This window comes from Plodia interpunctella, chromosome 18 (genome assembly GCF_027563975.2).
Source record: "Plodia interpunctella isolate USDA-ARS_2022_Savannah chromosome 18, ilPloInte3.2, whole genome shotgun sequence".
Lineage (NCBI taxonomy): Eukaryota > Metazoa > Arthropoda > Insecta > Lepidoptera > Pyralidae > Plodia > Plodia interpunctella.
The window spans coordinates 2329456-2342237 of NC_071311.1; the positions used below are offsets into that span (position 1 = coordinate 2329456).

The 12782-nt window shown below is 34.9% G+C and overlaps 1 protein-coding gene across 1 annotated transcript in view; it reads left to right on the forward strand.

Annotated features, from left to right (window-relative positions):
• Hil (Hillarin) overlaps positions 1-12782 on the forward strand; it is a 51130-nt gene that overhangs the window by 17262 nt on the left and 21086 nt on the right. The window contains exon 4 of the mRNA XM_053759076.2: positions 4305-4495. Coding sequence (XP_053615051.1) covers positions 4305-4495 — 191 coding nt within the window. The remainder of the gene's footprint in view (positions 1-4304; positions 4496-12782) is intronic.

Genomic DNA, 12782 nt, shown 5'->3' on the forward strand with positions numbered 1-12782 from the left:
TGATGCAAAGCTGATTAATGTAACTTAGATTTGTTACAAAAATATGAAGAAATGGTTAGGTTTGGTCACACAGAATGGTTTGGAAGATGGTGAAGCAGATTTTTGCCATATAGATGGACGAGAGTGGTAAAAAACACAAAAGCAAAAAATTATTAATAGAAAATTGTAACCATTATGATTTCTCAATATTTAAAGGTCTGCTTCTCTCATGCTGTTGTGTCTACCAATAAGTAATCTGAAGTATTTTGCATTGTGACTCAAACAAAGTAACTAATCTACTAGCTTGCCTTGCTACAACTAGTCTATTTCCTATATAGGTTATCAGAAGTCTAGTCGGCTCCAAGGTCAGTAAACACAATGACAAAAATAGCCATGATTAAGTTCAATGTCATCAGTTGCAATCGTGCCAGACTCGTGATTTTGAAAGAATGTACCTAGATATAGGTACTTCAATTATATCCCGTTTATTTAAAGACATGAAACGTACTAATAAATAGAAATTTAACCTAAAACTCCTGCTTCATACGTTCGAGTGAAATTCTTTATACACTCTCTTTTAAACTGTTAATCAAGAATCGATGATAAAGCAATGATATTTTAGCTTTTAACCCGCGCTATACCATTACGTTTTTTAGACAAGCCGTCAAATTCATTTGACGCCATTCAAACTGGGACCGGACCCGCTTGAATTGCGTCCAATGAGTTATAAAGGTTTTATTCATGACTATAAACTTCGAAAAACGTGCACAATTTATATTCCCGTGATTCAAAGCAGTAATGTCCAACAATATTTTTAGACGAAGCGTCTATAGCGAGAATCCGGTTGACTTCCGAAGAAGGCTCTTGGACCTTCGGCATGATTCGGGAAGCGAGAGCGGTGGATTTAGAGTGAGATGGAAGAACTTGTTGCAAAATAGCCGGCAGCATTCCACGGACCAGCCCAGTGACCTAAAGCATGGTACATGGGCTGGCTACGGCGGTTTGGATGTCGATGGAATGTGTGGTACTTAGTGTGGTATACTGATTTAGGACAAGTATACACTATTAATTATGATACTAGAGGTAGTGTTTCTTACATTGATTGGATAACATGGAAATCTAAATAAAGTTGAGCATTAAAAGGGTTTTTGAGAGGCTTGAAATGAGGTTCATCAAATATCCAGGTATTTGGAGAAAAATCTATTGAAAACATGACTTGGAACAATATTTATTTTGCAAATCGAAAATCTGTGAACTCACCACAATGGTTCGTTACAAACTTCAAGCAATTTCTAATAGGGTTTTGTTACATAGATTGAGTCAAATCACGATTATCAGTTACACAACATGAATAAAAAAGTCGCACGGTTTATCAAAAGTGGAATCGTATGTGTGTTTGTATCTGCTTACGCAACACGGGAACTGTGCGATGTGTTGTTGCTTATTACTTTTTAATGTTGATGGAAAAAAAAATTTTGTCGTTTCAATTTGGTAAAAGTTGTCTTTCTATTCAACTTGATTATGGGAGTATAACTACTTCAAAAATGCCTGATATCTTGCTTGTTACTTCTAGGATCTATATTCATTTCTTTTTCATATTTCTTCTCACGATATGCTCTTACCTGAAGGTATTTTTGGCATACCAGTTGTCATCCATTCGTTTTCATTGTCTATCATGGATTTAGTAAGTACTTCATACGAGTACCTGGTAATTCCATGTTGTCTATCTATTCTATTATTACGGCTTACTACTAGTGATATTGCGAGGTCGATTCATACTTTATTCTTATTGTTTCTTCTCATCAACACGTAATAGTGTAATTATCATTCATCACTATTTCTTTCACACCATTCTAGTTCTCTTTCGCACAGTTCATTCATCTTTTTATCCTTGAAATACATAACTTTTTCTAATTATTTTTTTCTATTACCTTGTCAATAAAACATTAATGGACAGAGTTTTCTATATTAATTATCTTTTAAGGATAATGCTGTCTCAGTTTTACTTTTATTTAAAAACAAAAATATTTTTTACGTTTAGTTGATGTAGTGTATGTACATGGTACCAAGTAAAGTCTATCAAGTAAAATTACGACACCCGCCATATTTGGCTAAGTGTAACGCTTGGGTAATGTTCGACAACATTTTTATTTGCACCCGTTTATGGCAAGCACCCGCACTGCAGCAAGCCGTTGCAATATTTCCTACCTATTTCAGACGAGACGTTACTTTTTACGACTTGTTCTGTTAGTTTTGAATTTAAAATGTAACATTTGTAATTCTTGACGAAAAAATTAATTAAATAAAATTTCGCACACGCATTTATTTATATACGCTCGAACAATCCCAAGGTTCTCAACACAATTTCGTCACATTGTAAACATTATTTCTCTATTTACTAGCACGTTGCAACACAGCTGTTTTGCCACAAAAAATATCGCCTACTTCACTGGGTGTACACTCGGTAACTTGTGGATACGATACGTTGGTCATTGGCACCATTCCTTTACACATTGGAGTTAAGGAAATTCCAGCTATAAAACCTTAGGGATTAGGTTTAGTATAGATTGCACTGTACGCTTAAGCACCTTCCGAATTTATAGTCCATTCAAATTAACTGGTATCCATACACTTAATTTACTAGATTTTAAACGTCCTGCAACGTTTCAATTCTTGAATATAACTAATTCATTACTATTATTTTCATGTTAAACTAAATATTATAAAAGGGAATATTCTGATATATTTTTAGGATAAAATATTGGAATTTCGTAACATATTCGACTTCCATATTTTGGACATAATTCATATTATTTACTGTAATGTTTTAAGAAGGTGACAGATGGGTTAGTAAATTTAATTTAGCATTCATAATTTTTTAATAAAAAAATTAACATATTTAACATAATTTTTTAATAAATTAAACTCCAAAGCCTCAAGACCCAAGAGCTTAACAGTCAAGGAGTATATACGACCTTTTATCGCATAAAATACATCATAACAACCGGCAACAAGCCAGTTAGGTAATTCTCAATGCAGGATCAGCCGCTTGCCTTGAAGTAATATGTTAATTAAGTAATAATTAAGCACCGAACGACCAGCGAGCTAGCTGGAATGCTACGTTTTTGAGGAGTTACGATTTGTCGAAATGTGACTTGAATAAAATCCAAAAAAGAATTAAATTCAAAAGTAGTAGTCAAAATAAACTTAAATTAAAAAGTGGTACACAAAATTGCTGCTGCTCGCTTTAGCGATAAATCCGCCTTTATACCTTGCACTTGTATTGTGGGATATAACTATTATTTTATGTATTTCTTTGGTGCAATAAAGAGCAAATAATTATTATTTTTTTCCTCAACCTCTCTCTCTTCCTTATCCTTATATATTATTAAATACCTATTAAATAATATATTATTCTACCGCGCCTTTCTGTCTTTCTGTTCGTGATAAATTAAAAAACTACTTTTCATGTGGTTTTCACCAAAAGATAGTGTGATTCCTGAGGAAGGTTTAAGTGTATAATATATTACGAATTTTCGAGCGAAGCCGGGCCGAACCGCTAGTATCTAATATAACAACTACTCATGCTCATCTTCACATTGATTGTGGGCTTAAAATCGCAATAAAGCCGGCGCCCGCGCAGCGCCTGTACGCATATAAATGGCCACTAATTATGCATTGCTTTACTATTGTCCCATGCAGTAGAATGTGCAAGTCAGCCTTGTATCACAATGTGGTTCATACTTAATTTAACTATTAGGAGTAGCAATTTGATTGAAAGTATATTAATTTCTCTCTATCATTTGAGCGTTTCAACGATTTTATCCTCAGCCAGCCAAAAAACCGCTTTATATTTAACTAGGAGCCAGTCCCAGATTCGGTCGGGTAAAACTAATTATACACCTAAATCTTTCTCTTGATTCACTCTATCTATTAAAAAACCCGCATCAAAATCCGTTGCGTAGTTTAAAAGATCTAAGTATACATAGGGACAGACATACATCGGGTAGCGACTATGTTTTACACGATGTAGTAGAAAGGCATCTTCTCGATAAACTTTCATGACTACCGTCGTACCTATAGTGGCAAGTAATCGCTTGTGTGGATGTAATGGATCGCTTATGTTATATGGATATGGAAATATCAACCAGTGCGCAGGTTCTTTACGATATTTTCTTTCACCGGTAGCAAAATGGTCTATAAAACCCAAATTAGGTACTAGTAGGCCATGCTAGTAGGTACAAATTATGTAGCACAAGTATTCGAATCTTTTTGACTCGAGAAACTTTAACCACTCGACTAAAAAAAATATGAATTTGTCGCAGTGTCCCCGACGCGTGCGACAAATGGCAACAGCGTGCACGCATCGCCTGCGCGGGAGTTGTCGCGCGACACGCCGGACTACCAATACGGGCGGTTTGACGCGAGCGCGCTGCACATCGCGCATGCGCTAAAGCAGACGGAGCTACAGAAAGCCTACCACAGACCGAGGGAGAAGCCTATCGACTGTTATCTGGTAAGTTTCGTAGTCCATTATTTTTAATAAGTAGGCAAAAGGCATGCGGATTGCGGCCATGGAAACACCCACGTGACTCTGGACATACCTAAAATTTTTTCGTTCTGGTTGGCAAGTTGATAACGCGCGTGTGACATGACAACCCTGGTGCTCATAGGCGCTGATCACCATCTAGTGAGCCATATGTTTGCCTAGTCAAAGTAATTTTAAAAAGTATTTCCCTTTTGGCAGAGTTTTAAGCCCTGTTGAAACTCTGTCCATAAACTTTAGCTGAATTTACTGTACGGATGGAATACCAGCATTATATTTTCATCTGCAAGAAGTGCCAGGTTTCTCTTTCTAATTGTTCTTCCACTCTACTCTGTTAAAGTTTTTAAATATAAATCACATAGAATCAAGGATGGTTTGGAAAATATGTTTCAGAATTACGAAGAAGTAAATACAGAAATTAGAATTAATTTTACGATCAAACACGCTTGAAAAAACAACATCTCGTTATTTTATTATACCTATTTGAAAAGAAAATTGTTCATTGCAATATTCTTCCGCAATTTCCTATTGCGGAATTATTGGTTGTTTCCTATTGGTTATCAAATTGACACTAAGGATATCGTTACCGCAAAAAAATATGAATGTAACGTAGATTGCATGCGAAAAATATTGTATTTAACTTTAAAATATTTGCACGCCCCTTTATAAGGTAATGTGACGGAACTCTGTAACATGTAATATCTGTTTACCCACATTTGAGCAAATAAACGAATTGAATTTAAATCACAATCACTCGCTCGCGCCTTCATTCTCCGCGAAATTTTTACCGCCCGTGCGTTACTCTAGTAAGACGTGCGAGTCGACGTAAGACGAAAAAAGATGAACAATTCGGCCGAACTGGCATGGTCTCGATAGCTCAGTGGTCAAGAGCACTGTCTCGGATAGACAGGGGCGTGGGTTCAATTCCCGCTCGTTTCCAGAATTTTTCATCTCATTATGATTTTCAAAAATACTCTAGTATGATTCAATGTGTCACAGAATTACGAGAAATAAGCAGCGCGGTGAAATATCAGGACCATACCAAACCTGACGACCGCCGACTTAGATAACCTGTTTATATATTTATGTTATAGTAGCTTAGGTATTATCCTTTTTACGAGTTATATTCAAATTCAAAATTCTTTATTCAATTTAGGATGATATACATCACTTATTGACGTCAAAAAATTACAAGTCTACTGCCGACTTCCGAAAGCACAGGTGAAGAAGCGGCGCAACAAACTTCACTGATCGATGTCATATATGGAATGAAATTTCGAATGAAACACTTATACAGCTCAATTTTCTGAACAGTGTTGGTCATATTATGTTAATTCTGGCTAAGTCGTGCGGTTTCGCCCCAGCATCCCATGGAAGGTCGGACATTTGACCTTCCTCATAATCATATGCAGAAATAATTTCAAATCCGACGTGCCAAAGGTATGTTCAAACAAAATCTTTAACTTATCATATAATATCTACGAGCATAATAAAATCGAATATCTTAGAAATTTATGAAATGTCATCCATAAACAATAACTATGACAATTATCTTACCTACTTAGCCTCAAGAGAAAATTTAATCAGGTCAAGTCGAAGTAAAAGTTGTTTACAACCCTGTACTTGAAAGTACGATGATTTACAATATAGTTTACTAAAAAAAATGTAGTAGCGAACCACAGCGGTGGAATATCTGGCTTATTTATCAAAGCGATGGAGTGCAATAATCTTTACATCTAACTCGCATTCCTGTGCCCTCTGGTGGAACTGATCGCGTGTGGTGAGCTTCTACAACGGCGGCGCGAATCACAAGCGGAGGAGGGTTGCGAATATTCTGACAACATCTTATCTTGGTATTCAACTGTACTTTTGGCTGGAAATTATCACGTATGAGCTTTTAACGGTGGTATGCGATGTGAGCGGTTTGGGATAACAGACCCTTTTGGTATCGAATTTCTGTAGCAAATTAAAAGTATATTTTCTTATTTTGCTTATTGCCAATTTATTAATTTATTCATGGGTGAGAAGACTGTGGAGAAAAAGTGAGTTACACATTTTTAAATTCTAAGAAAACACATACAAAATATGTGTTTTCTTAGGATTAAAACATAATCTAATAAACCATGAAGCATGCAAGTACAAACAAGAAGACAAAACACTTAAATATTAATTTATTCCAACAACGTAGTTACATGTCTACAACAATTTCATATCATAAAACTGTCTCATGCGTGAAATTTATGGATCACATTCGTGATTGACAGAGAATATTGTGTGGAAACTGAAGTTTTATAGCCCGTTAAAAGAAATACTAACTGTAGGTTTCACTCGAGCGAGATAACTAGATAGCGAAATATATTTTTCATTAATCTAAAATTATTTTTAGGAAAACAAGCAGAACCTGTCAACGTTTAGACTAAAACCTAAACTTGGACCAAACGATAAAATTATCGAGAATCTTGATAAATCCCGCGAAATCTTTCGTGACTCGTTAAAACAACGCTGCCTTTTATAAACTCTGTTGTCTGTAGTAATTATATATATTTATATATATAAGTAATTATATATAAATATATATAATTACTATAGACTACTATTTCTATGGATTAATAAAATCAAATATTTTCATGTTGCAAGCCACAAAGACACAACATCATTATTTGTCGATATTTTTATAACAAACATAGTTCCGCATATATATAATATTTATAATATTAGGTAGGATCTATGATACATCCGTCTTTACAAACTTGATATACTTTATGACTATGTACATGATGTACTTTTATATATTATTAGAAAAAAAATGTAAGAGTACAATAATGTTAAGCCCTTCTGGCATGACAGGGACAAACACTGTTCAAATGTTTTCGGAACGGCATTTCTTCTCAGCAGTGGTCGTTCTTAAATGTCAGTAGTTTGTAGCTTGTGAGAAATAACTATTTAATGTAAAAATTGACGTGAAAAGTGCCTGTGAAGGTCTAATTTCTGAATAAATTGTTTTAATTTGAATTTGAACTTTCTTATAATATCAGGTTCTTTCTTATAATGTGGTTATAAACTTGTGAAGTATGATGACTACAACAAATTCTTAATATAGCACACAATCATCAGATCAGTCATATTTCCTTAAAAGCTTTTATCTCGTAGGTGTATCTCAACAGACTCTATGTAAAGCCCTAATACGGCGCGAGCTTATTCTAGAGCAGCTTTCATCCAGGACTAATATGGCGACGGACGGATTGAGCTGTCCGTCCATTTGTGGCAGAGTGAGGGTCGTTTCTCGAAAACCTTTACTGTAAAATGTATTATCAGAATTCATGGGCTAAGCTATGAGGATTTTAATAAGGTTTAGGGCTTGTTTCACCACATCTGTAAAATATAATAATGTAATCTAACAGATAAACAAACTGCTCGCTGCCGGTAGTGACTGGCCAGCAGACCTATCATCATCTTTTACGGAACGATTCCAATGCAACTAAGTTCAATCTAGGAACCTAAACTGAATCGCATTCGTACTAAAAATTCTACTTTCTAATTCAACTCTATAACTGTTCGACATGTTACATATCAGATTCTTTATCAGTGAACATTGGAGCAGGCCCTTAATATTGGATTCCAGCAGATTGGAATAAATCATTCAGTTCGTCATTTCTTCTCCCTGTCAATTAATTATTTATCTCGTCAGACATTTGTAGTAAATTATGTACTTATCAGAAAATGTAGATTAAAAACTATGCAGTTTCATTTGGCATACAAAATTACAATTTATAAAATGACATAACTAAATTAATAAAACAAATAAAATGAAACAATTAATTACGTAAAAAGTATACACAAGATTAATTGTGCCCGGCAAAAGCATCTCTCTCTCTCATTCTCGCGTGTTCCCATTTCCTCCTCTCATCCTCAGTGTCGCTGATACATTATATATTTTCTTTCGCTCCCATAAGAAAATTTGATTAACTATTTCGTGACAAGCAATAAACACGTCCAGCCCAGTTCCACCACATTCCAAAAGTAGAATTCCAAATAAAAATAATCCCTTTCGTTATGCAACTATTGCGTCAAGCAGGAAGGCTTTACTATTATGGTAAATAGGTGTTACCTAACCGCCCTAGCCAAGGAAATACTTCAGATGAATATGGTCAGTCCAGTGCTTTTTGTGTCATTCGGTAATATCTTCCTGGTATGGCTTCTATGTCCTTAGATTGGCAGTGGTGAAGATATCGTATCAGAAGTTATATAAGAACCAAATTCCTGACATAATATTACAGTTCCTACAGTTGTTTTTATATATGTCTCTATGTTTTGGTAACCGGTCCCGTCCCTTCGCTTTTAAATTATTTTTCGTAAGCAGCGTTTAATAAACCATTGAAGACATAACTAAAAATTTCTAATTTCTTTAACTTCAATCGATATACAGATATAGACACACGCGTTTATTGGATAACGTTGATGGTTATACTTAAGTTTATATACTCTTTCTTACTAGTTTTAAGATATTTGATTAACCGTTTGTTCACTCAGATAAATATTTATTTATCTGAGTTAACAAACGGTTAAACAAACAGGTTATTTAACCTGGAAAACAAAAAAATTGACATTGAGGCGATTTAGATAAGTGGTAAGACTTAATACAAGACCGGACTAAATAGAAAGAATGGAGACATTTGTCCAGCAATGGGATACAACTCGTAAAAATAATAATCTGTTTTGGTGGTTTTAATAATATGTGGAAAATTAAAAGGCCTAGAACATATATATGAATTTACTACGGTGGCGGCGTATATAAAGCTGGTATATAGAATTACATTCTAAGCCTAATCGGTTATTTTTTCAGAATAGTACATACGGGAAATACAAAGAAAATTTTTTTATACACACGACTTGTTCCATTGAATACTTACAAAAATTTTAAGAGTTAATAAGAATAATTCACTTATCGAAATAAAATTAATAATTACGTGCACGTTACAGCATACTTAATAACACATAATATAAAATATATATTATACATATCACCAACTATAAAGTAACAGAATGTTCAAAGATGTGAAGTATTTATCACATTTCCGCCGCATCATCAAAGTATGCAAGTAAAAGCGACCTGTTTTTGTCAGATCGCGATAAGTGACTCAGCTGAGAATGGAGGTAGTACTATATAACAGTGCAAACTACATGTTTGTGTACTTATAGAACAACTATATGACATTAGAGAGTAAGTTTGTACTTAGTTATACGTTTAGAGATAAGTGGCAAAGTTTTAAAAAGGACTTAAAACAGCGTGTTTTCTTGCTGCCATGGTTTTGTATTTACACGAAGTGGTCCCAAATTCGATAGATAAAGTTCTAAAGAGTTTCCTGGTCTCTTGGCGATATGCCAATTGTGTCAAATATGTGGACAAAAAGTTGGAAGTTGGAACAATTTGCTATATAGAAGCTAAAAAGTAGGCAATCACTTGCCATTTCTTAAACTATCTAACCACACTAAAACACTCCATTCCAATCCTCTGGCTTCCAATTCTGGCGAGAAAGGACTACCAAGCACACTTTCACATTATAATATTAGTATGGACGGATTATCATTACAGACTATGGCTTGATCGGTCGACATGTGGACAATACGTGCTGAATTATACATGTGGTGTATGCGCAGACTGGGTTGAGGCCGACACATATTGGTGAAATCCGGAATGGCTTCCATTAGGAATGTTCGCAGATTGTGATTACATTCCACCAACGTCTGCTCTGGAGTTACATGATATTATTGAGGTTGAAATGGAGTATAGTCAACCGCATATCCAGTCACCCTGCCTAGATCTGTAAACGGCGATACTACCCGAATACGAACCATGAAACTACCCGACAGTTTCATAGTGCTGTCGACTGTATATTACCTACCAACGGAGAAAAGTGGCATACAAGAAAATATTTATGTATAGCTCTGGGCAGACGTAGAAATATGGACTATTCAACTAGTTGAGATTCCGCCAAGATTAGTGTCCATAAATTCGTTAAAACAGTCTTATTTTATTATGATGAGATAATGCTAAAAAAATCGCGGCGAAAAACTAGATAGTTTTTCGCCGCGAACTTAGACCTCACGAATACAATACATTTTTACAAAATTGTTAATATTTCAAAAACAGCTTAACTGATTTTGTTGCCCCATGAACTAAAAAATTCTATTGGCAGATCCTAAACACTTTTTAAATTTCATCAAAATCGGACCAATAGTTCGAAAGTTATCGCGTTACAAACATACATACAAAAAAAATATTTTTGCCCCAAATTGATTGTAGACCTCGTTCACTTCGCTCGCTCGGTCAAAAATAACCTGAGAACCAAAGTCTACTAAATTGTACTATTACAAAGTTACAAAAAGAGAAAAATAGAATAATATAGATAAACATTCCCAATATAATTTTCGTTCAGCTCAAGTACCACTAACCGTATAAGTACCAACATTAAAGTACCAACTGTGACATATGATTCACAAAGCCCTAAAGTACCTGTAATCCAAGCTACATAGAAACAATGGACCCGTCACAGACTAAACAGAACCATGTCACGTCGACTGCACCAAGTGCATTCCGCTTGTGAATTAGTAGGCTGCGACCTTGCGCCTACGCAGCCAAATGATACTGGTGGAACTAGTTCTGAAGATGTTGGGATTATATAATTAACATAAACAATTATTCTATACACAGGCCTAACTTCAGAGACATGAATGCAGTTTTATTAAAACGGATTTTCTGATATTTTCTCTACTCTGTCGTTTTTTATACCGTTAATGTGATATGCTGTGTTTCCTTTGCAGTGCAAAAAATGTGTCTGATGCAGTTTGCTAATGCAGACTTATAATATTTTATTATATTTTCTGTATTCCCGCTGCATTGCTGGCGCAGTATGAGCTGCACCGAAGCGCATCGTTCGCCGTTACTGTTCACTGACACGCTTGCACCACTGTCATTAACTGCGCGTGCGATTTCACATATTGTACGTTATAGGTTGTTACCATATTAGTGTTATATGTTGCCAGCCACAAAAATCGAAGCTGAGATATGAAATGAAAGTAAAAACGATGGAACGAAAAAAAAGAAACAGAGTAAAATTGAAATTATACTCCACCAAGAAACTAGTTATAAAATTAATTTATGATATGGAAAAATCTATTATAATATACTAACTAACTATTGCCCGTTGCTCCGCCGATGGCAAAAAATATCCCATCCAGTTCTCCAACTATCACCACACAAAAGTCACCTCAATCCAATGCATCATTCTGGCGTGAAGTAAAGCGAGTTACGTCCCGTTGTTACTGGAGCCACAGCCGACCAACTAGGTTCCTTTCATACAGTCTCTATACCAGGCACCGAGGGGGTCAGAAAGATGAGGAGCGGTAGGGTCAATCCCGAATTCCCAATATTTCATACAAATTTATTTTGGAATGGTATCAGTTTGCGGACAGAGAGGCTATCTTAATTTTAACGCCTTTGGACCACTACGCGAACTATCATATTATGCTAGAGCTGAGTTAATCAATGATGCAATAATTGATAGTTAATTAATCATTATTTTATCACATAGGAGCAAGCCCATGTTGCTCGAAAGTTTCATTGTTTATTCAATTTTTATCTTTATTGATTATCAACTCTTGGAAACATAAAATTTACATCGTTCTTACTCTTGGTCAAATCCAGCTCCTATCTAACCCGCCTTATTTCCTCTTTTTTAGCTATTTATTTATTTATATGTACCAACAGTGAGAGATTTTTTATCTTATTTAATAGTAAGATTGATGTGGCTGCAATAAAATATACTTATATAACGATATTCTTACAAGAATCGTTTTCATTATGTTTATTTTATTCTAAAGCAATAAAGTAAACAAGCCCACATCTATGTAGATGAGAATTAACGAAAGGTTTTCTGTTTCTTATACGGTGTTTTAACGTTTATGTTAAACTTCACGTGTGGGCTACACGTAGGACGGCCTAACATTACTGCTGATTTACGATCAAATGGAAGAGGTGTTAAATTGCTAACGAAGATATGAAGATAGTGTTAAACAACTATACTAGGTCTATTTTTTTAAACTCGTTCTAAGCTTGACATTCTTTTTTTAAATGTACAATGTAATCGTAACTGGCGACATGTGAATATTTAAATGTTAGCTATTTATTTTGTGCACCAAATTATTTTAATAATTTGTAGTATTGTAGTGTTAGTTAATATATTTATAAATTTTGATA